General features: G+C 44.0%; 1 protein-coding gene across 1 annotated transcript in view; it reads right to left on the reverse strand.

The window, feature by feature from the left end:
- Positions 1 to 230: 230 nt before the first annotated feature.
- ADGRA3 (adhesion G protein-coupled receptor A3) overlaps positions 231 to 27736 on the reverse strand; it is a 45842-nt gene continuing 18336 nt past the window's right edge. The window contains exons 5-19 of the mRNA XM_075259862.1: positions 26080 to 26151; positions 24267 to 24427; positions 20804 to 21017; positions 20292 to 20456; positions 8741 to 8942; positions 8273 to 8422; positions 7371 to 7532; positions 6977 to 7180; positions 4924 to 5143; positions 3964 to 4172; positions 3356 to 3480; positions 3009 to 3132; positions 2363 to 2508; positions 1871 to 1966; positions 231 to 1774 (exon numbers count right to left, since the gene is read on the reverse strand). Coding sequence (XP_075115963.1) covers positions 535 to 1774; positions 1871 to 1966; positions 2363 to 2508; positions 3009 to 3132; positions 3356 to 3480; positions 3964 to 4172; positions 4924 to 5143; positions 6977 to 7180; positions 7371 to 7532; positions 8273 to 8422; positions 8741 to 8942; positions 20292 to 20456; positions 20804 to 21017; positions 24267 to 24427; positions 26080 to 26151 — 3490 coding nt within the window. The 3' untranslated portion in view covers positions 231 to 534. The remainder of the gene's footprint in view (positions 1775 to 1870; positions 1967 to 2362; positions 2509 to 3008; positions 3133 to 3355; positions 3481 to 3963; positions 4173 to 4923; positions 5144 to 6976; positions 7181 to 7370; positions 7533 to 8272; positions 8423 to 8740; positions 8943 to 20291; positions 20457 to 20803; positions 21018 to 24266; positions 24428 to 26079; positions 26152 to 27736) is intronic.

Raw genomic sequence — 27736 nt, forward strand, 5'->3', positions numbered from 1 at the left:
ATGAAGAACTGGGGACTGGTGAGTATTATTTTTTTAATGTTTCACCTTTCCCGACCTCATACCACAGTTTTGTATTTCCTGGACAACCCCTTTAACAACCCCTCTATTAGCCAGTGCAGAGAGCTGATAACACAACTCTTCCACAGAAGTGCAGGATTTTGCTAAATATCAGCAGAAATGTGACAGTGACAAATGCTGTTTATTACATGTTTAAATACAAATCCGATAAGAAACAAGGCATCCGGTATATGTCAAAAAAAATACATAAAAAAAAGTTGTTTTTTTTCCCTTTTGCTTTTTTTTTTTATACAAAAAATATTAAAAAAATACTAAAAACACGCGTGGACAAAAACACTGTCTCTTGAAATAGAAAGTCACTTGAAGTTAGAACAGATCTCCTCCTTCATAGTTAGTAATCTCCCATAACGGTAAAGGTTATAAAAGTGTCTGTAAACAATCGGATTGGAAAAGCCTTTGAAGCAATGGAATTGTCCTTTTCATGTGAACTTCAAAGGATGAACCGGCATGGCGATACTACACAGTAGTTTCATGTTTCCATAGGCCAGTCCTAACATTTCCATTGCTGTCTGTGCTTATAGGCGGCTCCTCGGTCACTTCATTTTTAATCGGTTCGTTTTGGACAGCCAAATTTAGACCGTACGACTTCTGCTGACTTTCAAGTTCCACAGCAATTGGTTCCCTCACAATGTCTTTTTTGTGGTTTGCGGACGGAGGCTTTTCCATATTTCTGCTATACCTGGGAAGAGTGCTTGCAGCGTCGCTACTGTCTTGATGGCACTGGTTAAAATGGCGCTCCCTGTACGCCAAATAAGCCCTTCGGCTACGAGAGTGACCATCTGAGTAGCTCTGACGACTTTTTGGTACTGCGTTCTGTACGCTGCCGTCAACGCTGGTGGGAACATCGTAGGCGTATTCCCTTAGAACGGTGAGGCGACTAGAACGGTGTTTACTTCTGTTTTTGTGGTGCCTGGACGGGTGCCCATTGGGGCGATACTGCACCTCCACTGGGGCGACGTGCATCTTAATATCATTATCCAAGGAATGTTCCGTCAAGCTGTTGTCAAGTTGTGGCGGCGTGTTAATGGGTAAGGGGTTAGTGTTACATTGTGCCGCCGCGGCTTGTAAATTAGTCAACTTGCATCCCTGGGAGGAGTTTTTGACACTAGACGCGCTTTTATTGGTACAGGAAGACTCGGCGCTGCTGTTCGTACACTTTGGGGCATCACCGTTGGTGGCAGATGAATTAGAAGGAGGGACGTTGACTTGCACGGAATATGTACTCCTACCTGGACAGAACGTATTGATTAAGGCTCGCCTTACATCCTCCCTGTTCATACAGTGGTGAACCACTAAAAAGGCACCAAGGCTTAAACAAGTCACCCCAAAAAAGCAGCTGAAGACCAAGTCCATTGGATAATACAAGGAAACAGATAAAGCACCGAATATCCAAAGGGAAACATATAAGAATAAAGTAAGGCTGGCGCCGAGAAGCTGGGCCTGGAATGTTTGCTCGTTCTCCAAGGCGGACGTAGACACCAAAGACACGGAAAGCGAATCCTGCTGGTTCACCTCCCCGTTTTCGCTGGCTGCTAATCTCTGCTGTTCCTCTGTTTGCTCCTTTAACTCAAACACTCTTTCGGGATGACGTTTCAGCTGAATGAATATACTGAGGAAGTACATGCAGTTAATAAAGACGATGAAACTGGCAGGGCCATAGAAGGCTCCAAGGCTGGGCTCCCACGCCATCCAGCAACTAGAACACAGAAAAAAACAACCACAAAGTTATAATCATCATTACGACATTGTAAACTAACACTCTTCTTACTAGGTCAGACTACTAGACACTTACTATGGGGCAGTCGCTTGGCTCCCGTAGTTCTTAATGTTGGCTGCTGCTGTTATCCCGCAGACAATGATAGGAATGCCGCCTCCGATAAGATAAAATCTAATAGAAGCGGGTAAAAAAACAAAAATAAAGGAAACAGATAAATGACTCCAACAAAAATATTAACCAAGCACAAGGAAAAACTCAATGTAAACAAGCGCTTCCTTAATGGCTTCCTACTTCTGTTGAATTGCTGACTTATTTGACTTCATTGAAACTTCCGTTAAGCAAACATGACCACTTCATTCGTCACTTTCGCACATGTATATACAATGTCAAATGTATTTTTCTTGGAGAGAGTCCAAAAGTGAAAGCTTAAAGGGGATAGAAAAAAAATAAATAAAAAAAGGTGCCATTGGGACTCCTGTGCCACCTGCTGGATAAGCCTGGAACTACAAAAGGTTCATTTCTGTGGGTCATTACCATGTGAATATAGATTGACACATTGCTACAAACCTCAGCATTGGTCTGGGAGGGGGAGGGAGCTCATCTGGATCCTGGCAGCGCTTGGCTTTTTTGGTGACTTGCTTGTATATGTTGCGTGCGGTGACTCCCACCCATAGCACGGTGGCTAGGGTACAGTAATGCAGGAGAATCCCAATCTACAAAGCAATGGAGAGTTACAAACAATTTAGAATGAGAGTATATGTAGTATTTTTTTTACCGCAGCATATACGGGATTAAACGGCAGATATGCTTGTGACTGATAATCTTGGGGGGGGGGGGGGGGTTTGGTGATATCATGAACAAAAGTCCATGATGGCCCATACCCTGGGTTTATCTAAAGTGACAAGGACACGAGAATAAAATAATTTTCTTCTTTCCCTGCACACTGTGTTCTCATGCACACTGGTTAAAGTGAAAGCAGTGATTATATGCCCCTCCACTTTAACCAGTGATTTCTATGTGGACTACAGACCAGATCTTGGTTTTATTTTAAAGCAAGACCAAGATGGCACCTCCAGCCCCTGCAGAGTTAGACCTGTTTAAAGTGATAGTGCCCATGGACATATTACTGCTAGGGGTTAACTGTAATGCACTTTGCTTAGGCCCCGAGCAGGATTCATCCAGAAGTTTATGGGGGTTAAAAATTCATACTTACAGCTTGGCAAACGCTGGCGTTTCTTGTCTGGTTTATGCCTCCTACATACACTGCACAGGTCAGAAAGATGTGAAGGTTCAGGTTCACCAACATGTGCCAGGACTTAAGGCTAACCCGGATCACACTGAAAAATAAAACAACACATGTACCTAACAGGATCTATCAAAGTTACCTACCATAGTCACACGGCAGGATACAGAGATAAAAGGTGACCTTAAGGAACAGCTTCTGTAACATATTATACTGGAATATATAATATTATATTCCATTACCACAATAGCCAGTTTCTGCTATCCATGAATCTATTAGAAGCAGAAGATAATATATGGAGGATGACATATCCATACCTGTGATAGTACAAGTAGCTGACTATCAGCATCAGCAAGCACAGGAGCAGCACCACGGCAGAGGCGTACACCACTGGATGCAAGAGAGTCACAGGGTGCAGGTAGCTCTCGGCTCCGGTTAGATCCTTTACAGAAACGGGAACATTACAAGCAAAGTGAAAGTTGTTAGTGATCATTTTCATACCAAAAGTCATATTTACAGCAAAAATAATTTGTAGAATTTTTAGCCTAAAATATATATTTTCATGATTTTTTGCTTCTATTTTTATTGCAGCTGCTAGCTTAGGCTACTGGGAATGGGCTCAATAGAATCAGACTCCTTCCCCCTCTGACAGCTAACAATATAGTCCCTCCTTGCAGATATAATTCCCTGCTATGGTCCTGCAGAGGCACTGTTATTATTATTATTATTATTATTATATATTTATATAGCACCATTAATTCCATGGTGCTTTACATTTGCTGTTCTGTTTCTCTGACAAGCAGAGCTGGAAGCCATTTCTATTGACTGATCTGCAGTGAACAGAGGACCACTAGGCCGAGACCTGGCTGGAGAGCTGCCACTTTAATGGGGATGAGCATTAACAATGCCTGTCTGTAGGTCGTACCATTAATACAGCATAGTTGCTGAGTGTGTGGCATTGTATGGTAGTGATATTCTCATCAGATGCTAGGATACTGCAGCCTTCTGACTTCCATCCACCTTGTCCATTAAGAAGGTCAAAATCCCACTGGGCAGCCACCGGGTCCTTCCCGTGAGCAATGCGTCGGAGTGTGATGTTAATGGCCACGTTGGGAGGGTTCTTGTTTGGACCATCTAAAAAGAGAAAACAAAATACATCATACAGTGCGTGACTATGAGCCGCTACCCAACTACAGGGACACGTTACCATCCACACTGTGAGACTGGATGGATCACTACTGTATATAGTCTAGTATCAGTATCCCATCTCAGGAGGAGTCATGTTCTTTTAGCACTTTTCAAGGATGTGCACAATGTATTAAAGTAAGTATACTTTTATTTTAATTTTTTTGGATGAATCAATAGTGCAGGTGAAGGGAACACACTCTGGAATATACTTCACAAAAGAAAAATGCCTGTTCTTATCTTATTCAGTATAACGGGCTCATCAGCTTTGTGCTGGTAACACCCAGTTGCCAATGTAATCCGGGGAACAGGACAACACAGAGTTATAAGAAATGATGATCCAGAATTGTTGCTTTATGGAAAATACAAGTATTTCCTGAAGCAGCCATGTCAGGTGAGATAACAGGTCCTCTTTAAATGGGTTATCTGGAGGATAGGGCATCAATATTAGATCTGCAGGGGTCCTACACCTGGGACCCCACAGATCATTGGTACTGAAGCAATGTGGCAGAGCCATACAACCTGTATACTCTCCCACGCTACCTCGGTACTGGTCATCTGGGGGGACGAGTCCTGGGTGTTGGACCTCCACAGGTCTAATAGGATAGGCCTTAGAAACTGGATAACCCCCTTTAATATAGAACATGTTGGGGTTACATAACTGCAGTTATGTACAACTCTAGGATGTTTCATCACAAACCTAGTTTGGCTAAAATGACAGGCGTCACCACAGAGCGTCTTTTGCCATCGTCAGCGAGGTTTGTGGAGTTTCCTGTGGCTGGGAAAAGCTTTCCATTTCTGAAGGCAATGAGCTGCAGCTTGTACACATACTCATCCGCCGCTCGTCTCTCACGCTTCTCTCTCTCCTTAGGTATAAATAGTGCAGCCGGGAGCTGGATAGAAGCCTCCACAACAGTGTTCTGGGGAAACAACAGGACACACGTTACTATATAAATGCAGGAAAAACGTATATACAAGTCAATGTGACCAGGATCCCTTCACAACCCAAACAAGTAACTAGTTCCAGGGCTCTACATTCACCAAGTTCTGCTCTAGGTGAATTTGTCAAGCTGTTTCCACAAAAATTCTGTCTTGCTCTGCACCTTTGGAGGTGTTTATGAACACTATCTATGTGGCATTTGCAACGCAAATCATGACTGTTAAGTATTTTCCAGGTTTGGGTTACCGTATATACTCGAGTATAAGCCGACCCGAATATAAGCCGAGGCCCCTAATTTTACCACAAATAACTGGGAAAACTTATTGACTCGAGTATATGCCGAGGGGGGGAAATGCAGCAGCTCCTGGAAAATTTCAAAAATTAAAATGGCCGGAGTTTTTGGGTGCAGTAGTTGCTGGGAAAGGGGAGGGGGTGTTTCAGTTGTCTGTCTGCCCCTTCCCTGAGCTTGAGGACTGTTTTTTTTTCCCCCCACTTCAGCCTGGCTGTATATAGGGTATCTGAGGTGCTCCTATTAACCCCTTCCCGACGGAACAGGAGCACTGCAGATCCCCTATATTCAGTAGACCGGGCACTGTCAGACGCAGGGATACCTAATGTGTAGGCGTTTCACAGTAATATTCTACTTTTATATGTATTATAGGGAAAGGAGGGATTTACAACTTTATATTATTTTTTGAAAGCTTCTTTTTTTTTTTTTTCTTCTTCTCTATTTTATGGCAGATTCTATACAATACTTTTGTGCTGGGCGATATATATATATATATATATATATATATATATATATATATATATATACATACACACACACACACACACACACACACTTGACTCGAGTATAAGCCGGGGGTGTGTGTGTGTGTGTGGGGGGGGTGTGGCTGAAAAACTCTGCTTATACTCGAGTGTATACGGTACTTATGTATGTGCATAAACCTACACTACTCCATCGGAAGAAATAATAAGGAAAAAAAAATTACACAAGATTTTTATTCTATTATATTTTTTATATATTTATAAAATATTATATGAAAAATAGATAAAATGTATAATTTTTTTTATCATTTCTTTTTAAAGTGCCTTTGATAAATTTTGCACATTATTATTATTTATTTTTTTAACGTACATGCCTAAAATGTGATTTTTTTTTTTCCTCAAATGATAAATTCCCCTCACTATACCCAAATGTACACCCAAAAGTGGCAGTTTGATAGTAGTGCTATCCATTTAACCCATTGTCTGGTCTGTTTAATAATATATATTTTTTCTCTGTAGGCAGTAATGATATGGGTCTGGGAGTGGATTAGTCCCACGGCTGCAGCACGGAAACTGCAGCAAGATGCAAGATGATTCCCATTGAAAACAATGGAGTGGCTATGAAATATTCAGTCATGCTAATTCCTAAATAAACACGATAGGCGTTTCATACTCTAATTCAAATGCATTTTGCACCAGCGGGGAAATTCACTAAGAGGCTCTTGCCCTGCCCCAGAAATGAAATGTACACTAGTCAGGAACCTGCATGGGTGTCTGGTATAACTAATGTCAGTTGACTGTGTGACTGCAAATTGATTCTTTTCCCCCTTTTATTACTAGATGGCTCAGTATCAATAAATTAATCTTTCCATAAAAAACACAAAGCCGGCATCTCTCTAAAGTTAGCTTAAAATTTAACTTTTAATCCATCAAAAGATAAAAAATATACAGACGAAAAAAAACACAAAAAAACAACAACAACAAATCAATAAATTAATAGCGTTTCAGAAACCTGAAGCTAAACTATATGAAAAAAAGTTACCTTTAAAGCCACCCCACTGAAGGTGCTGGACATATTGCACTTGAAGCTCAATTGTTTATCCAGGTTCCCGTCTGGGTCTCTTCTTCCAAAATCAGCTAATATAATGCGGTCTGATGCAGCCAGTTTCTGGAAGACTGTGCAGGTCATGCCGGTGAAGAGGGTGGATTTTATAACATAAGCTTCCAGGGCAATGTTTGGGGAATACTGAATAAAAGAAAAGAAATGGTCACCTGAAGTATAGACCAAACATGTGCAATGTGTATGTCATAGCTCTGCAACAGTATATATACCTCCTCTAAGGAATGAAAAATGCAAACACATACTGTCCAAAGGAAGACATCTATGAATATTAGATATATGGATAGTAAAGCCAGGTCATCCTATACAGACTTACTGTGGAGTATACTTGTGCCCCATTGGCGAGCCGGTAGGTAGCAATCCTCTGTAGACACTGCACTATACGTGTGCAGGCCTTGGCATCTGTTTGTGCTGCCAACAAGACCCGTTCATCGGCCAGCATGATGTTACTTGCTATATCAACCATGACATCGCCGAGCTGCAATACATAAGAGATTAGGCACATTATAAGCAAATCAAAAGATATGGGTGCCCTATACACAGAATATCAACTGCATATAAAAGGCATTACCCCTTCATGTCAGAGACAGACTGTGCATGTTTGGCCATCTTCATCTATCAACCACTCGGAATGGAGTGACAGTGTACATGCTTGGGGGTAGCTCTATTAAAATGGGGGAGGGGGATACCAGTACTTGGTATATAAATAAATTTAAAAAAAAATTATAAACTAGAGTTGGGCAAACTGGCTTGTGCCAAGCTGGCTTCAACCCGAATAAGCCATTTTTTTTTTTTTTGAAACCGATCAAATGGAGATTTTTTATTAAGAAGAGATTGACCAATAAAAGATTTCTCACCAGCATCAGCCGACAATAATCCACGTGAATATTATAAAAAATAAAAATTTACTTTTATTCCACATAGATAAAAAGAGTAACCGTGTTACAGCCAGAAAAATATGGATTCATGAAAAGCCTACGCATTTCAGGGCACAGAGCCCCTTCCTCATGGCCAGATTTTATTATGGGCCTCATATACCTGCGGTCACCGCTGAGGTCTATGAATAGGCCTCCACCTATTATACTCTGGAGTCTCAAGAGACCCCCTCCCCCCCAGAATGATAATATCACTTTCATATTGACATAACCTTGACTGTGCTTGCCTTAGAGAGCTAGAAATTGGATAGATAGGTTCTCATACACAATCGCTTAGGGTTACCTCTTTGTATTTATCTGCAAAACGCCCAAATTTTTCGATCATTTCCGCCACAAAGATAACATCCATCTTGTCGGAGAAGTTTGCAGCTTCTACTGTGTAAGCCAAAAGTTGCTTTGCAGTTGCCACGGCATTGGTGAGGTTAAGGGGCATCTAAAAACGAGCAACCATTAAAAACCAAGAAAGAAAAATACAGTGAAGACAAAGCAAGAAAGGAAGAACAACAAGCATAGTATTATTGTACGAGTAGTATAAATCATGGGATAAAGCCCACAAACCCACTGTAGAGTCTGGTTATTTCTATATGGGAGGAGGAAGCACTGCCTACATAGACAATTCTCCTGATGCGGCTGCTTTGTTATCCTATGGTCCTTATGGGTTATAAGAATACACAGTCCTAACCTAAGGTTGGCCACGGTGACGTGTAAATCCTCTTTATGTGTGCAGCTCTTTGGCCAAGAAAAATAATACCTGGTTGAACATGTAGAGCACTCGGGTAACATCATTGGCATACTGGCAGCGGGAATAGTCTTCCTCTGCCCAGAATCCTCCTCGGTCACATCGTCGCCAGGCTCTGATGTCATCTTGCTGAGTGCCAGGATAGATGCCACCTCCGGCAGAGTAACGTGTACACAGTAGATATGCCGTGATCCCTGCCAAAGTCCTCGGCCACCTAGCAGGTTATACAATATACAGGTCACTATTAGTGTAAACAGCAATGAACAATGACATGGTCACTGACACGACTCTCCATGTAAAACAGCACCTATAGAGAAAGGCAATGCATAAAATCCATCTATATCATGTGGAGTCTTTCAGTTTGTGTACTGAGTAACACCTAGGCCTTTGTATGCCATAAAGACAGAACTGTGTTCCAGTTAGCAAACATTAAGAAGACGGCTCCTGTGCGTCTAAGGAGCACCACAATAAGGGAGTGTTCACACGTAGGAATTTTAAGCACAATCCGCCTCATTTTCTACCTCTCATTCATTACAATGGGAGGCAGTAGCTGATTTTTCAAGCTAGCGGAAAAAAATAAGCGTCCTGCTCTTTCTTGGGGAGCCTTCACACGGAGTAAACGCACGTGTATTTTTGCAAAATACACGTGTAAAAATACATGTGTAAAAATAAGACTCCCATTGACTTCAATTACAGTTTACAGGCGTATTTTTACAGGCATAGTTTTACACGTGTAAAAAATATAATTGAAGTCAATGGGAGTCTTATTTTTACACGTGAATTTTGCAAAAATATTCGCGCGTTTACGCCGTGTGAAGGCTCCCTTAAGTCCTATTCCACCTCCCATTGAAATGGATAAGAGGTGAAAAGCACGCCTTATCTGTCAGCGTGGAATTTGGCACTGTACAAAAAAGGGCAAAATACAGTAATCATACAAAAAGTAATCTCTACAGCTCATGAATGTAATAGATCAGCGTGGCCGAGTGTGCACGAAAAATTTAACCTCGGTCCAAGGCAGAAAATCCAAACAGAGAGATAAAATTTCAGCACAACACAGCCATTAAGTTAAATTTTAACTTTTAATTCCCAAAAGATATAAAAAGAAAAAAAAAAAAAAGACCACCAGATACATAAGGCAAGAAAAAATTGGTGAAAACCTTACATAGGTATTTAGAATAAACGTGTGCGCTTGTGTGAGGCACCGGATGGAATAGGACCTACGCGTTTCAAGGCAGTCACCTCTTACTCAGGGTGATCTTTTTTCTTTTATATCTTTTGGGAATTAAAAGTTACATTTTAACTTAATGGCTGTGTTGTGCTGAAATGGTATTGCTCTATGTTAAAATATAGTAATACTTCTCTAAATTCTGCTTCAAATTCAACATCCAGGAGAAAAAAAATCTGCTTCAAATTCCTTGACAAATTCAGCAAACTCCCACATGTGTATACCTCCTTATAGGGGTAATGCCCCCCACATTTATGGCATATGCGTACACATCGTAAATAGGATATGCCATAACTGTGCAGTAGATAAGGGCCCCACCTCCAGGACTCACATCTATCTTGAGAACAGGAATCCTCTGATCACGGTCTCATGGCTGCTGAGGGGATCTGCTCCACTTAGGTCTGTAGGAGTTCCAAAAATAGCTAAAGCTGCCAGGTTGGCTATTTTTGGAACTGCCTCAGACATGAAAGAAGAGAGCGGTACAGGTATAACCATTATCTGTTCTCATGAGACACAGATCCCAGAGGTTGGACCAACCTAAATAGTCCATTTATGGCCATAAATGTGCGAGATGAGAATAGCCCATCTGAGATGCCCATACTCTATGGCTGGCTTTCGAGCAAATTGCTGGTTCTTCCTCCTTCGTCCATATACATGCACACTCTGCTTGGCAGAGCATGAATGTGTTCTTAAAGGGAAGAGGCACATAACTCACTGCTAGAAACGTCTGGTATATCTCCGTGACACCAAGGGATGGGCATTTTAAAATCCAAGAGCCAGATCCTTCTGTCCCCTTATATCTACCATTGGGGAGAGTCAGGACGCCTCCATATACACCCAGTCCTGCCATTGTTTAGTTAATGTGTTAGGACACCCTTTACAAGCCAGATCCACAAGTGCCGATAGAGGGAGTTTAATGGGTGTAGCAGCCAAATGTCAGAGATAAACATTAGCTGGCGAGACATTCTTGTTAATAATCTACTACACAATGTTGTAAGACTCTGTGCACACAGACAATCATTACAGCAATAGGGTTACAGATTTCTAGGTATCCTCACTTGCACTACACCACTCCTACCGAGGCTCCCTATGTGGGTGAAAGAGGACAAATGCTCAGACTGGGAATGAATCTGCACTAACAGGTCATATTAACCTGTTGCAAAGGATTGTTGTAGCTCTGGAGACATCATGTTTAGTATAAAGATCTGTGAGACAAGACTGTGGGTGCCACTTCTGGGAGATCTACACATATGCAAAGAATTGGGGGTGCCTTGACCACTATTTTGCTTCTGAAAGTGACCACAACATCCAGATGGGGAATACATGGAAAAGGTGACAGGGCATGGCTATTTCTGTAACTCCAATGGGTATGGGTGGCATATTCTATGCTTATGTGATACATGTCCAAGGTGGTAATACCCCTTACACCTCTTTGGGGTGTTACAACCATGGAGTATATATAAACCAGAGGACAACAAAACTTTTAATCTCTACGAACTGCCCCAGTGGTTTCAGTCCCTCCTTATATAGATGGGTCTGCTCTACATCACTTGCTTCACTTACTATACTATTTTTACATGTTCAGTAAAAATTTGGGACTTTTTAGATGTGGTTTGATAAAGTATTGTGCTTTGTTGTCCAGTTCTATCCCTTTGCATAAAAGCTAGAAGCTATGCGACCATCATCCAGCTTCATGTGGAACCTTCAGTCAGATTGGACCATAAGGTTTTTCCTTTCCACATCTTACCAAACCTCCATATTGTGTAGAAGATATAACATAACTGAATAAAAGAGTATGTGCTCAGATGGTTAGGAGGTTTTTTTTTTTTTTAATTATCTTTTTATTGAAAACTTTTTACTTTAACATTAACAATAACAAAGAAAGATATGCGAGAAACAAAAAATAAGCAAGCATATTGACATAAATGAAAAATCATAGGAATACATAAATTACAAATGGTATCTTTGTGATACAAAAGTCCTGTCATATGCAATTTCTGTCATACTTCCAGTTCCAGAGAGTCGGGAAGGGGGGAGATGTATATTTGTCCTAGAGTGCCATTTGAAAATATCGAAAGGCAGAATATTCCTACGAATACGATTGAGTTGTAAGTTCCAAGGCTCTAATGTGGGTGGGGGGGGGGGGGGGGGAGAGAGTGAGGGGGTATCAGATTTGGCTGACTGGGATGGTACAGGTACACAAAGATAAATATGGGAGAGGAGGAGACCAAAGGAGAGAAAAGTGGAGATGAGCGACATAAAAACAGGAGAAAGAAGGGAAGCAGAGAAGTGATGGGAGCGGAGTGTAAAGTGTGGACCATAGTTGAGGGAGACTAGGATAGGAGGGGGGGGGGGGGGGTAAGGAAGGACGCAGGAAGGGGAGGGGAAGGAGGGGGGGGGGGGGGTAAAGAAATTGGAGGAAAGAGGAAAATCTCTACCAGGCCAGGTCCCTCCAGGGCAACCAAATTTTTAGGAAACGAGGGTGTGTTCTGGTTTTCCAGCTGGAAAGTTCCTCAAAGCGGCAAATCTGATTTACCTTGCTAATCCATTCCCACTTTGTGGGTCGGTCAGTGCTTAGCCATTTCTTTGGTATCAGGGAGTTAGCTGCTTCTAACAAATAAGAAATCAAGTTGCATTTGGAAGGTTTATATGAGGGGGTAGAAAGTGACAGCAATACCATAGGGGCAGAGATCTCAAAATCCTGAGCAGTCAAGGAACGGATAGCTAATTCTACCTCTGTCCAAAAGGGTCAAATGTTCGGACAATCCCACCAAATATGGCTCAAAGAGCCAGGCTGAGAGTTGCACCTCCAGCACACATCTGTACTCAAGAGGCCTCGTTTGTGTAACTTCTGCGGAGTGTTGTACCATCTGGTGAGAAGTTTAAAATGCGTTTCTTGCAGGCGAACGCAGGGAGAGACGCCGTGCGAGTTGGCTAGCACTTGAGTAACCTGGTCTTCTGAGAGAGAGATGCCCAGTTCTACTTCCCAGGAGGACAAAAACTTTGGCTTGGATTGCTGAAGGGGTCTTACATGTTTAGTTAGGACACATGAGGTTTTCTTAAGATAGGGACTACGCGCCATTACAGCTCTTTCAAAGGGGGTACTATTGGTGCGCAAAGGATGTGAGGCATTCCAGTCCTGGACAACCTGAACGACATGATGTTTGTGTAAGAAAGACATGGATCTGGCGGAAAGAATGGCATCAAGCCTAGAGAGGTCAATTCGGTAATCAAGATCTAGCACATCGACTAGTCTATGCTGTAGAAGGCCTTGCCACACATTGAAAGGTGAAGTGCCCACGTAGCCGAGCCACTCCGGGAGGATCCCGATAGGAGTCATAATAGAGGGAAGGGGTGAGAGTTCATCGCGAAGATCTCGCCATGTCTCACAAGCTCCTAACAATAATTGATCCAGTGAGCGACTTCGAAACCTTGGAGTGCCATAAAGCCATAAATGCACTACTGAGGACAGGTGGAAGGTAGCTAATGATAGATCAGCAATAAGAGAGTCGTGACCAAAAGTGGTGAGCTCGATCCAGCGCTTAAGCTGAATTGCTCTATAATATACTCTGACGTCCGGCAATCCGATTCCTCCCTCAAGTTTCTTTCTCAGGAGATACGAGAGAGCTACTCTCGCTTGTTTTCCATTCCAGAGATAAGAAGAGAAGATGTGTTGCATTGTTTTGAAAAAAGTGAGAGGGAGACGGATTGGAAGCATATGGAGGTGGTATAGCACCTTGGGTAGTACATACATCTGGAGGAGGTTTCGTCTGCCGAACCACGAAAAGGATAGATGTCGGTAAGAAGTCAGCATATCCCTTATTACCTTAAGAAGAGGCAAGAAATTAGTTGAGTACAGTAAAGATGGGTCAGAGGTTAGGAAGATGCCGAGATATTTAATCGAACTAGAGGTCCAGCGAAACGGGGAAGAACTACTAAGGTGGGTCGCCAAATCAGAGTGTAATGAGATATTAAGGACCTCAGATTTTCCTAGGTTGGCTTTGTAGCCGGAGAAAAACCTGAAATCGGTTAGTAATCGGGTGATGGCGGGAAGCCCTTTCTCGGGATTCGAAAGCAAGAATAAGACATCGTCGGCGAAGGCCGCAGCTTGGAGTGTATGTTTACCTATTTTGTAGCCTGCAATGTCCGGATGTGAGCGGACAGCTTGGAGTAAGGGTTCAAGGGAAAGGATGAAGAGGGTGGGGGAGAGAGGGCACCCTTGCCGAGTTCCGTTTGAGATAGAAAAGGTGGCGGACAGAGTATCGTTTATCTTAATACGGGCATGTGGTTTATTGTATAGAGAGAATATGGCAGTGATCAGCTGAGGGGGGAAGCCGAATTTTTCGAGTGCGGATTTCATATAGAACCAGTCTACTCTGTCAAACGCCTTTTCGGCGTCCACCCCCAGCAGAACCAACTTAGATTTCATTTTCCTAGCATGAGTAATCGCATGTAAAATACGATGGGAATTATCCTTTCCCTCCCTACCATGGACGAAGCCGGCTTGATCGGTATGTAGCAAGGATGGAATTAGAGGTTTTAGCCGATAAGCCAGAATTTTTGCCCACAGCTTCAGGTCCATGTTAAGGAGGGAAATGGGACGGTAGCTACCACATTCTAGAGGGTCCTTACCCTCTTTCGGCAATAAGGTAATGTGTGCTTCCTGAGCTGAGGAGGGGAGAGGGGTACCAGAAAGATGGGTGTTGCACGATAGTGAGAAGTGTGGGAGAAGCTCATTCTGGAAAACTTTATAATATTGAAGGGGAAAACCGTCAGGGCCAGGGCTTTTCCCTATCGGAAAACTATTGAGGACTCGTTTCACCTCCTCAAGTGAGATGGGTTCAAGGAGTGCCGAAGCAGAATCCGAAGAGAGGGCAGGAAGAGAAAGGGACGATAAGAATTCTTTCACTCTCGACCGGCGCAGGGATTGTGCAGAGTCTGAGAGGTCCGAGTTGAGGTTATAGAGTTCCGAATAGAAGGTGAGGAAGGAGGAAGCAATATCAGCCGTAGAAGTACGAATAACATTGTCTTTATCACGGATGGACGCTATAAAGCATTTCGCTTTCCTTTTTTTAATCATAGAGGACATGAGTTTCCCCCCCTTATCCCCATGAGTGAATAGTCTGTGTTGGAAATGCAAAAATTGTTTCGCCGACCGGGCATTAATGTAGTCTTTGAGTTTTTCCCGTAAACGACACAGGTCACTTTCTCTAGTCAATCGGACACTCGCTTTCCTAATCCGCTCGATGTTAGCGATGTCTGAGAGGAGATTATCTAAATCTTTTTGCGCATTTTTTTTCACCTTGGATGCTAAGGATATGAAGATCCCCCTGATTACAGGCTTATGTGCCTCCCAGGTGATGGTAGGGCAAGTGTCAGCATTGGAGTTTATGCTAAAGTAGGATGTGAGGTGTTGTTTTACCGCCTCGGTAATGTCGGATCGATCAAGCAGCGCTTCATTTAGCCGCCAACACCAGTCTTTGAGTGGGAGTTGGCGCAGAGTCAACGATACCCAAATGGGGGCATGATCAGAAATCGTTATGGGTTCAATTTGGGCTTTCGTGAAAGAAGGTAGAAGTGCTTTGGAGGCAAAGATATAATCTAGTCTTTGATAAGTTTTCCTCGGGTTAGAAAAAAAAAGTATAATCTTTGGTAGATGGGTTACGAGAACGCCAAACATCAGAAAGCCCTAGGTCGCTAAAAACTTGTTGCAGTTTACCAAGCGCCCTCTGAGACAGAGCGGAGGTGCCTGCTGAAGCATCAAGAGACGGGTTTAGAGCTACGTTTAAGTCACCGGCTAGGAGGATAGACCCTTCGGCAAATAGTTCTAAGATACGGAGCGTGTCCACTAGCCAGGCCACTTGGCCCGTGTTTGGGGCATATAAATTTGCAAAGGTGTACTTGTGAGACGCGATCGTGCCCTTGACAAGCAAGACCCTGCCGTCCTTATCCATATAGCTTTGAGACAATTGAAACGGTATCGACTGGTGGATCCAAATCGAGACACCACAAGAAGAGGCTTTAGGGCTAGTGGAATGGAAGCTAGTGGGAAAGTTTTTAAGGGGCATGCGGGGGACATTATTCGTTTTGAAGTGTGTCTCCTGAAGGAAAACCAGTTGAGGATGAAGTTTACGGAGCAGAGTGCAAATTTGTGAGCGTTTATTGGGCGAATTCAGCCCATGTACATTGAACGAAGTCAGAGTAAGGGTCGACATTGTAGCCCGAGAGGGACCCGGCCTGAAGAGGAAGTTAAAGGAGGGCAGGAGAGGGTGTGGTAGAGGTGGTGGAGAGAAAGAGAATACGAAAACAAGAAAGAAAGAAGGAAAGAGGGATGGAGAGAATAAGAGAAGGAGGGAGGGGAGAAGATGGTAAGGACAGGCTAATTAAATTAGCGCTAAGTTAAGGGGAAGAAAGAGAGCAATGTGTGTGTTCAGAACGCTAGGGGTATGGTGGGTTGGAACGAGGAAGTATGAACAGGTTTATGTGACGTGAGATGAAATGAAAAGAAAAGTCGGCAGAGGAGCCTGACAACTGCCGAGCTGCTATTTATCTAACTACCAAGTATTGGTAGGGTATCCAAAGGGTACAGAGAAAGTCCTAATCATGTAAACCAGGAACCTAACACCACACTTCCAAATAAAAGCAGCATAGGTTCGAGAATGGGCAAACAAACTGATCATAACTATATAAAGGGTGAGGTTAGGGGTAAATGGGACGTATGAATGAGGAGCGGGTGGGGGGGAAAGGGGGGGAGGGAAGGGAAAAGGGTAAGGAAGGAACACAGATCAACTTATCCATATACTCTAAATAAGAATACAGTAAGGCATTAAATCGAAAAGTAAAAGAACTGAGTCATATATGGTATGGAACAAAGCAGTAAATACATAACCATGTAAAAAACGATTGCAGGTTAGATGCGGAGGGGGGTTGGGGGGAGGAAAGCAGGAGGGGGGAAGGGGAGCAAGGGAAACATCGGGGGGGTCCCCTCATCCGGGGTCACACCACACGCCCAAAAGGGGGCTGAAGGCAGGGCCCCGTCAAAGGGAGTATGCCCCCAACATAAAACTAACAGCCTCACATTAGGGGGGCCAAAGTATGATTGCAACACAAAACGTAAGCCGCCTCCACGTCCTGTAAGAGCTATAGCCAAAAGTACACTGAGCCGTAGATGCCAAGATGGAGGGCCAGTTCACTCAAACATGAAAAGAGCGAAAGTCTCCATTGACTATATATGGTACCTCTCCTTAATCTGCCGTGCGGAGAAGTTTGCGAGCAGGGCTTTTCCTCGCCCCAGACGGCTTCCGCTGTGTGGATTGAGAACCATCCACGTCCGGGAGAGAAGGCCAATCTCCTATGTCCTCTGGTATTGAAAGCCATGATGGTATTTGAATGGGGGGGATATCCAGCACCGGCCAAGCCAGTTCAAGATCCGCCGGCGTGCGTATGATAATGCGGCGGCCCCGATGCATGATGGACAGGCCGAAGGGGAAGAGCCAGGCATATTGTAGCCCTTTATCCCGCAAGGCCTCCAACAATGGCCGCAGGATCCGGCGTTTCATTAAGGTGGTTGGTGATAGATCCTGGTATAAATGGACCTCGTGAGACTCGTATAAGAGGGGTTTCTTATCCCGAGCTGCCAGTAGAATGGCCGTAGTGTCCACAGAGGAGAGGAGACCACAAACGACATCTCGGGGAGGGTCATCCTGTGCTGGCTTAGGGCGAACTGATCTGTGAACTCGCTCTATGTGGATTTGCCCTGCCCTATCTGTGCCAAGGAGAGAGGAAAAGATGGCTGCCATTACCTCTTTCAGCGTGTCCGGAGCGAATGATTCAGGTAGGCCTTTCAGTTGGACATTTCGGCGCCTGTTGCGATTCTCGAGATCTTCCAGAGAGTCGTACATGCGGTTCAGGTGAGAGTGATGGTTGGACAAGTGCCGGACGGCCATATGCGAGTGTTGTACAATCGCAGATGTGGCGTCTTCCAGGTCAGACACACGGCCTCCCATGCTGTTGAGGTCGGATCTGATAGCGGAAAGCTCTTCCATTACTGGGGCCATTGCTTGAGATAGAGCTTGGGACAATGTTTTGCGAAGATAGGATTTGGAGATTGCCGAAGGTGCAGCGTCGGGTCTCTCAGCTCCCGAGACGCTGTCTATGTCGGAGTCATCCGCTGCATCTCCAGACTGAATGTCTCTCGGCGCCATCTTGCGCGCCTGTAGCGGTGATTTCTTTCGCAGGAATTTCTCCAGTCCCAGCGTACCCGATTTAGTTTGTGGGGTGCTAGGGAGGTCACCCCCTCTTTCCCTGTTGTTTTTGCCCATAATCAAGGCTAGAAATCGCTATGAAGTGGGTGAAAGATTGGTGGTTCGACGGAGCAGCAGGCTCACGCGTCCATCGAGGTTAACGGTTAGGCTCCGCCCCCAGATGGTTAGGAGGTTGCCACTGCACCCCAAGGGGTTTGGTCACCCAGCTTTCCTACAGTACTGATTGCCACGGTGTCTGGGAAAGCTGCATGACAATCCCTATGAGAGGTGTAATGGCAGCCATACAAGCTGTGACCCAGCTGATACCTACAGGCTTACGCTAGGTTCACACTAGCGTTCGGCTCTCCGTTCTCAGGTTTCCATCTTAGGCTTGCAGAAGACGGAAACCTGTCATGCTGAGCCTGGCCGTGAGCGTTTTATACGCTCCGTGGCTAAACCGTTTTTTATTTTAAACTGGACACAGAGTACTGCATGTCCGACTGTGTCCGGTTTAAAAAAAAAACAAAAAACAAAAAAAAAAAAAACGGTTTCGCCGCGGAGAGCATAAAACGCTCACTGGTGCTCACGGCCGGAGACTTTTCAAACCCATTCAAATGAATGGGTATAAAAGATGCCGACAGGTCTCCGTCTCCTGCTCTGTTTTGCGCAGGAAACGGAAAACTGCAGAACAGAGTCCTGGGTGCAGATGTGAACGAGCACTTACTCACATGGGGCTCTGGGTAGTAGTATGGGAGGCTTTGCTCAGTTAGACAAGGAATGTCTTGGCAGTTCTTCTCAGCGTTACTAACTAATCCTGTTCTTACCTTGACCTTCTCGTGCAACAGCAAATACTAAAGGTACACAATACAGAAAGCAGAGCGATACATTACCTAATTTCTCCTACCCTAGAGCCCATTACCTGTTATTTCCTAACTAGAGATGAGAGAGTACTGTTCGGATCAGCTGATCCGAACAGCACGCTCCATAGAAATGAATGGATGCACCTGGTACTTCCGCTTTGACGCCGGCCGGCCGCTTAACCCCCCGCGTGCCGGCTACGTCCATTCATTTCTATGTGAGCGTGCTGTTCGGATCGGCTGATCCAAACAGTACTCGCTCATCTCTATTCCTAACATCTAGAAGGCCTGGGCTGCAGACAAGCACCTCTTAGATTGAGGCCAACCTGGAGACTTCACAGCAGTCTCATGTGGTTTTCCCCATAAACATGCACAGTATGTGTAGAGTATATATGGTTTCTCAATAGAGACATGGATTTAGCTGCTGTAAAGATACCTCTGCCTTATGTACATGAAGACAAAAATACTGGGCATGTTGAAATTCAACATGCCTGATCCTTCTCACCGTCTGGTTCTAACAGAATGATAAATACGTACATCTAATGTGTATGCACACAAAGTTTGATAAAATGTCAAAAAAAAAAATAAAAAAAATCAAGATGTCATGTCCAACTTTAGAGACATGACCACAAAATAGTGCCCAATTTATTTATGTACCATATGGCTACAAGTCACCCATAGAAACAAATGAGTTGATGTCTGGTAGGCAGCACAGAAAATGTGTCTCTGATGGACATAGAGGGCACATTGGGGCCTGGACAGAAAGGATCAGTCTAGTGCTAGAACACCGTCCAGTCAGAGCGGGTTCACACCTGTGCCTGTTCTTCCCTTTGCAGGTTTCCGTCTTCTGCCCAAGAAACTGGACAGGAGACGGAAACTAGCAGTCAGTTTTCAAACCCATTCACTTGAAATGGTTTGCAAAATGACCACCCGTGTGTGTCCTTCTGCCTCTCCGTAGCGAAATCGTTTTTTTTTTTAACCGGACGCAAAGTTGGACATGCAGGACTTTGTGTCCGGTTAAAACAAACCGGTTTCGCCACGGAGACCAGAAGACGCTTACGGGTGGACACTGACTGCCGGGTTTCCGTCTCCTGTCCAGTCTCTTGGGCAGAAGACGGAAACACACAGAGCGGAGTCCGGGCGCAGGTGTGAACCCGCCCTCACCAAGTTGGGGAATGCATGGTGTATGAAATACCCCAATACTCTTGGTTACCCTGTGCTAAGAAATGTGCACCCACCTGAAGTCCCCTTTGTTGTTGATCACTCTGTCCACAGGGCAGTACTGTGCTGAACTCTCCAGCACCACAATGTCCACAGTCCTAGTGTTATTACCACGCCTGCTCTGAACCCGGCATCCCCAATTCCCGGTTGATCCAGCTTGTATATTGGAAATGGTCAGGGCACTAAAAAAAAAAAAAGAAATAAAAGGTGTCAACACAATTCAGCAAGACCATATACTATTAACCAAAACTCATACCAGATACACAAGAGAAGAATAGATAGGGTGCAAATGGAAAGGCAGAGTGCCAACAAACCACATGCAGCTTTACAATTCGGTTTTGTCCTATTTTGCACCTACAGATAAAACCACAGATTTTCACTTGCACTAACCGTGCGGCTATTCACTATTTGCCAAAACAAAACGAGTGATGAAAATGTAAGAAACTGACATGCTGTAAATTCTTCAAGTGGATGACTCCACTGCTTGCTAGTAGTTACCATTATATATCAGATAAGGGTATAAGGGTACCTGGCAATGAGGGAACAGTTGTGGATCATGTTCTTCTGGACAAAGATCCCCTGAGACTCATCTGTTTCCACAATCTTCCCATCTTGATACCACAACACTTGCATGTCCTGGTCTATGTAGGAAGCCATACACTGAAAAGGGAGGCTATCCCCTTCAAAGACCACTTGGCGATGAGAAGGGGTCATGTAAAATGAAGGAAGCTCAAGAGGAGAATCTGGAAACAAATGGAAGAGAAAAAAAAAAGTTATATAAGGAATTCTTCTGCCAAGGCCCCAGATCCTGAGGGGTCAATTGGAGACAGTCTGGATCCCTCAGATATGTAATCCTCCTACTAATATTATAAATGTGAAAGTTTGTGCATTTGGATTTTGGATGTTTGTTCCTCAATCACGCAAAAACTACTGAATGGATTTGAACGAACTTTGGCACACAGATAGAGTGTAACCTTGATTAACACACAGGCTACCCCGGTAAATGACATGGCTTCACGACTGTTACGAATTTATGTTCACATACTATATTACACTGCTCTTGCAGCAGCTTATCTCAGGTTCTGATAAAGCCAGGTCTGTGATCCACCTATGTAAACACTCAACTAACCCTCAGTCCATTCTGTACATACATTTGCATATTATCTGATCTGCTCCAGGCAACATGCTGACACACTGGATGGGAAAACACCTTTAATCCAAACTGGCAGTTTGCCAATTTTAAACATGCCGGGAAAAAGAAAATCTAATTTGTCACAAAATTCTAAAACAACAAGAGCTATGAAGGCAGCTCCAGAAGTCACAGAGTTCTCCTCAAGCGGAGCTGAGGGATATCATCAACGCCAACAACACACATTATATGGCGTCCCAGCGAGCTGCTGAGATGCTGGAACAATCACGGGCATGACATGAGGAACAAGTTCAGCAGCAAAACAGCTTAAAAGTTGCCGAAACACTGGAGCATGCAGATCATTGACGCCGACAATACGCTCAATATATGGCTTCCCAGAGAGCTGCTGAGATGCTGGAACAATCACAGGCACAGCGTGAGGAACAAGTTCAGCAGCAGGACAGCTTAGGAGCTGCCGAAACGCCGGAGCAGGCAAACCATCAACGGCAGCAATTTGCTGAATATAGGTGGATCGTAGATGCCAACAACACGCAGACGAAGAAGCGGGCAGAGGCTAGTTTTTTAATAAATGTGTCAATGTCATCTATAGGATGCGTGTAATGAAAAAAAAAAAAAAAAAAAAAACACTCTTCCTCCCTCCCAAATGAACAAAGGGAGGATCCATCAGCTCCCCTTAAAGGTTAGTTTTAGTATATACTGTTAAAAGAGGACCTCTAGCATGTGCCCTGTTACAGATTTCTGCAAAGCTGACCGTATGATGAATTCAGCACACTGTATGTCCCCGGTACCAGAGATATCGGTGCCATCAGTCACAGAAGGTCCAGCCTCACCGCCCAGCAATCTGTCTCCGAGGCTGGACATTTGACAGTGCAGGGATATCGGTAATGAAAATAACAGCACGGATATCCCTGGCACCAAAGCACTTACCTGACAGTGTGCTGAATCCCACATGTTAGGGGACATGAAGGTCCTCTTTAAACAATAAGTCTGGAGCAAAGCCTGCTTCATGCTATTGTTCCTATGGAATTACATCAATGGGACAGTGTCATTGTCATAGTCAAATGGGAACGTCCTTACATGGTCAAATACTGTGGCATTGTCAGAGTCTGTGGGGTTAAACTTTTAATGACAAGGGAAATTGTAACACCCACTTGTCATTTTATTTTTCTATTTCCATGAGAATTAACAGAGGAATGGGCCAATGTAGAGTTATGAAGAAAGATGCTCCAGATTTATTATTTGACGGGGAACAAAGAGAGACATGTCAGGAAATCTGAGCAGACGTGTCCTCTTTAAAGGGGTCATGCCACAAAAAAATATTTATCCTCTGTCTATAGGATGGATGATTAACAGCTAACCAGTGAGGGTCTGACCGCTGAGACCACCACGGATCCTGAAAAAGGAGGGTGTTTAACTTCACCACTTTGGTAAATTCGGCCTGATCAGAGCCCGGCTGAACGTAGGCATCGCTGTGCAGGATGGAACAAATCTGGCGCTCCCATTCACTTCAGCGGGAGTGCCGGAGAAAGCCAAAATGTTATATTTCTGTGTATATGATATGCAAGGAAGACACAATATAAAGTTCATGGTAGATATTATAGGTTACTATCATGTGATTACGGTCAGTAAACTACAGCACATATGTAAGTACAATGTACGGGCCCTCTATAATCCAGTCTTCTGTCAGTATTTACATACCTCCTGCAGGTCAGGTCTCGCCATATTTACCCATCAAGCATTAAAAATGTATTTGACAAGCAATAACAGATACATTAATCCACCCCATAGGAGAAAGTGAAGTCATGCCTCATTTTCCTGACAACCATAAACACAGGAGACATGACGTGCAGCTTAACTACAGGGAACGACGAGCCAGAATGAAGATCGCTCAGCGATAACTCAGTGCCCGGTGGAAAAACGTGCATGGGAATTTACTGTCAGTACAAGTAAGAATCAGGAGACGAGGGGTGACCTCACAGGTTTGGTTGAGCCGTGAGTAAATATTAACAATGGTGGATTAGAGAACAAGGGAACGCAAACAGCGCCGTCCATCAAGGTGAGCGTCTGTATCATGAAGTCACGTTCTACAACATGAGCTCCGGGGCATCTCTATATAAGTGCTGTTTGGAAAGACATGTATTTCCAATAAAAACTACAGAATTCTGAAGAATTTTTCCCTATAACCATTTGTTGTGCTGTTCCTCTGCTATTCCTCCTGGAAAAGTATATGGTAACTGACAACTGGGTGTTATTATGTAAGGGCTTGTCTCTACACAGGATCACACTATCCAATCAGAGTCAGGGACATACCCAATGACATAAGGAAGCTGTCAATTTATTTGTAAATATCCAGGAGGAATAACAGAGGGACAACACAAAGGTATGCGAACAGATGTCCAAGAACTATTATTTCATGGGGAATATTATTTTGCTTACAGAGTGCCACCATACTCTGTAGCGCAGTACAGAGACGGCAAGCGCATCCACACTACACCAGAGAGATCAGAAGAGGTGACGGGTCATCCTCAGGGCTAGTTCACATGGAGTGCCGCATGTACATATTCCGATCCGGATTAAACCCAAATGAATGGGCCGGAGCCTGGCGCCGTGGCTGAATCAGCCACGGAATCCGCGGCAAGATAGGGCAGCTCGATTCTTTTTTCCGCTACTAGCTAGTGATAAAAAGAAGCGAGCGGCTCCCACTGAAGTCAACGAGAGCCATTTTTGCCAGCGGATTTTGAGGCAGATTCCGTGTCAAAATCCGCTGCCAAAAGACCCCGTGTGAACTAGCCCTCACATCTTAAAGAACACAGATGTGTGCTGCCAATACCTCTCCACTTACCACAGGTCAGCTGTTCAGGTTTTACCGCCGTTATTGGCTGCCCTTGAAGAGATTTGGGATAGGAACATTTTGTCTCACGGACTGTTATATTCTTTGCTTTGATCCACCGCAGCATCCACAGAAGATTACAGTCACATAGAAGATATTCTGTCTGAAACTCACTGTGAACAGAGAGAAACCGGTCAAAAATACATGTGGCAACTAGAGATGAGTGAGTAGTAGTCAATCGTATACCTCGCTGCCATAGGAATAAGCGGCTGAACACCAAGGGGTTAAGCACATCGAATATTCTGGGCTGAAACTATTGAGGTCTTATCCTAAGGAGACATATAGAGAAGTTACTTTTTCTTGGCTGCAACACTCGAGCTCTATTTTTCTTACACCCTCAGTCTCTTCATCTAGTTGGGAGCTCTCAAGGTCCTTCCAAAGACTGACACATGAAGGATAAATTCAAGATCCCAAGGACTATGGCCTCAGATGATTCCCATTGCACTTTTTTCTATACTTTCCCACTACTAATCCACAATGGCAGGTGGCAAACATGGCATGCAGGAAGATCTATATCAATGAAGATGATGAATTTACCATTCATGTGCCAGTCCTTGGATGGACCTTGAGAGCTGCTGGCTAGATGAGAAATTGAGGTATTAAGAAACAAAGAGCTCAAGTGTTGCAGCCGATATAAAGTTACTTTTCTATCTGTGATACAGAGAATGGAGAAAGAAGTAGACAGCGCTATTCTCTGTATAGTGGTGAGACCAGGTACTGCAAATCATCTCCTATTCATCTGGACCTCAGCTGCAGGTTCAGCCACTATACAGAATAGTGCTGTCTGCTTCCTGCTCCATTCTCTGTGTATGAGCTGCTGAGAACATCTGATCGATGGGGGTGTAGGCTGTAAAACCCTCAATGATCTGATATTAGGGATCTATCTTTAGGATAGGTCATTTATATTTTTAGTTTGGAAAACCTCTTTAAAAGGGAGTGTCCAGAAAGGCTATTGATGGCCAATTCTTATATGACTACAGTATAGTGTCCATACCCTGGTCTCTTGAGTGTTGATGGTCGTCATGATATGTGCATGTAGATGGAAGTGGAATATATGACCTCTGCACTGGCTGGGGCTCAGGTGACTGCTGCAGCCAATGCCAGGCCTTAGAGGTCAAAGATTGGGCATCGGTGATGCATCAGCAGTTATGTCGTTGGTACCAATCAAGAAAAAAAATGGGCGATCTGTTGCCTTATTGGAGGATCGTAGGGGGGGGGGGAGTGAGATAGGTGTCTGGAAAATTACTTAAACTATTTAGGCGACACAGTCTCCCCTCTGTATGGGTAAGGCTTTCAGCCACAAGCATAAATTTTTAGGCATTTTCTTACAAACATTATGCTTTGATACAAAATTGCAAGACGGCGTCCATAAGTGTAAAGTGTTGCAAAGTCCCAATATACCAGTCATCGCTTTTCACTATGGGTAATTTTATAATTCCTTAATTATAATTTTATACTATGCATTTTATAATTCAGGATTTATTTGGGTCGGACACACACACACACAAAAAAAAAATTTGTCCCTGCAGCAAAAAGGGTTAAACAGCAAAATATCCCCCATTTACCTATACCCATAAAAACTACATACTGTATAACATCATCGTTGGCCATTGTAGGACAAGTTTACATGGGACTGATCCATAGTGGGAAAAATACAGGAGGCAGAATTCACAGCAGTAGTTTCATCTTCTGTGTGGCCCCATGAGCAGAGGACAGGGTGCCTCTAGGAGACATATGTGGTGTCCAGCAGGCCCAGGATACTTACAGTGATTTTAAGGCAACCAGGCTAGCAAAAGTTCCTTGTGGCAGTGACGAAAATAAATTCCCAGAGAGATTTCTAGAAAGAAAAGGATAAACTTTCATCAGACACCGGGTAAATACAGCATCGGATTACAGGTTAACCATTTACTACGCGGAGGGCGCCTCGCCAAGAGCAGTTAGAGGATATCTATAGTTTACGGGCATTTTATGAGTGAATCATAGAACTAATGGAGGAGGGAAAATTAATAAGTGAGCCTAATGAAGGTAACAAAGCGAACAGTCACCTATTAATTACCATAATGAGCACCCTGTAATTATATGTACAGCTGAATGATGCCTGTATACAGAAGGTACAGCTCCACCCGCTGTACAGGAAACAACTCAATGACTGACGCCACCAGCTACTGCCTGAGAGTATCTAAGGACCGATTCACACCTGCATTTGGGCCGTTCCGTTCCCCTCTCTACGTGCAATATGCAGAGAGAAAAGTCCAGCAAACGGCATTTTCTCTCTGCATTTTTTGTGTGGAAACCACACGGACCCCATTATAGTATAAGGGGTTCTTGGGTTTCCTTAGGTAACCTCTTTTTGATATGGATAGGTTTCTGTTCGATGGTTTTCCCAAACGCAGATGTGAATCGGGCATAAACAGCGCCACTGTGCAGTGCACGCCAGACGCCATCAATGACCAGGCCTGTTGGGTCCAAGAGTATACTACTAATGACTTATCTTTAAAGGGCCATTCCCATATTGGCCAACCAAGGTTGAGATAGGAATAGAGCTCTCACAGGATGGGAGAAACAAACCGCCAAACGAGACTGTTCTACATGGTTTTCGTAACACCCATAGAAGTAAAAGGAAGTTCTGGAAACAGCGTAGCACAGTGAACTATCCTGTTTTATAACTCCCGTAGGTCACTCTGCTACGCTGTTTCCACATCTCCCATTCACACCTATGGGAAATACGGATAGAACACAAGGCAGCACTCTTTGGCTATCTTAAGTCCTGCCCAAGAGTTCGGGACTTATACGCAGTTATTCCTGAGATGGAGCTAACCCTTTGACACAAGTCACCTAGATCAGAATGGCAGTGGTCAGGCTCCCCCCTCTTCACTGGTCAGCTGTTTACAGTGTCTGCAGTGTACCAATAAGAGCACAACTTTACATACAGGGTGGTACTGGCACTGCGAGCTCAGTCCCAATGACAATAATAGGACTGAGCTTGCAGTAACTTCTTCGGCTGCTACAGGCTGTTCAGAGCTGTGCTAGATCTGCAGCAAACAGGTGTCCAGAGATGGATCCCCACTAATGTATTCCTCATGGCATAAGGACAGGACATCAATAGGACACTTCTGGAAAAACCTCTTTAAACTCCAGCTAAGTCAAATGGAGGCTATTAACATGTGAAAAGGACCTTACAAGCAGTGTGCCCATCACATGACCAGGACAGACACATCTACTCCAAGTTAACAATGAAGTTCCCTATCCAATAGCAACAGAGATCTTGAGAACCACAAATTTCCCAAAGCATCTTTTCTAGGATGACTGAATCCATTTCTGGCAACCTCACAAATAGCGTTTTCTTGTAAGATCTTCCCACATTTGGTAAATCCTTATTCCCTCAAGTGTGTTCTTCCACAAAAATCCAAAGATCACGCGGG

The sequence above is a fragment of the Leptodactylus fuscus genome, chromosome 1, assembly GCF_031893055.1.
Source record: "Leptodactylus fuscus isolate aLepFus1 chromosome 1, aLepFus1.hap2, whole genome shotgun sequence".
Lineage (NCBI taxonomy): Eukaryota > Metazoa > Chordata > Amphibia > Anura > Leptodactylidae > Leptodactylus > Leptodactylus fuscus.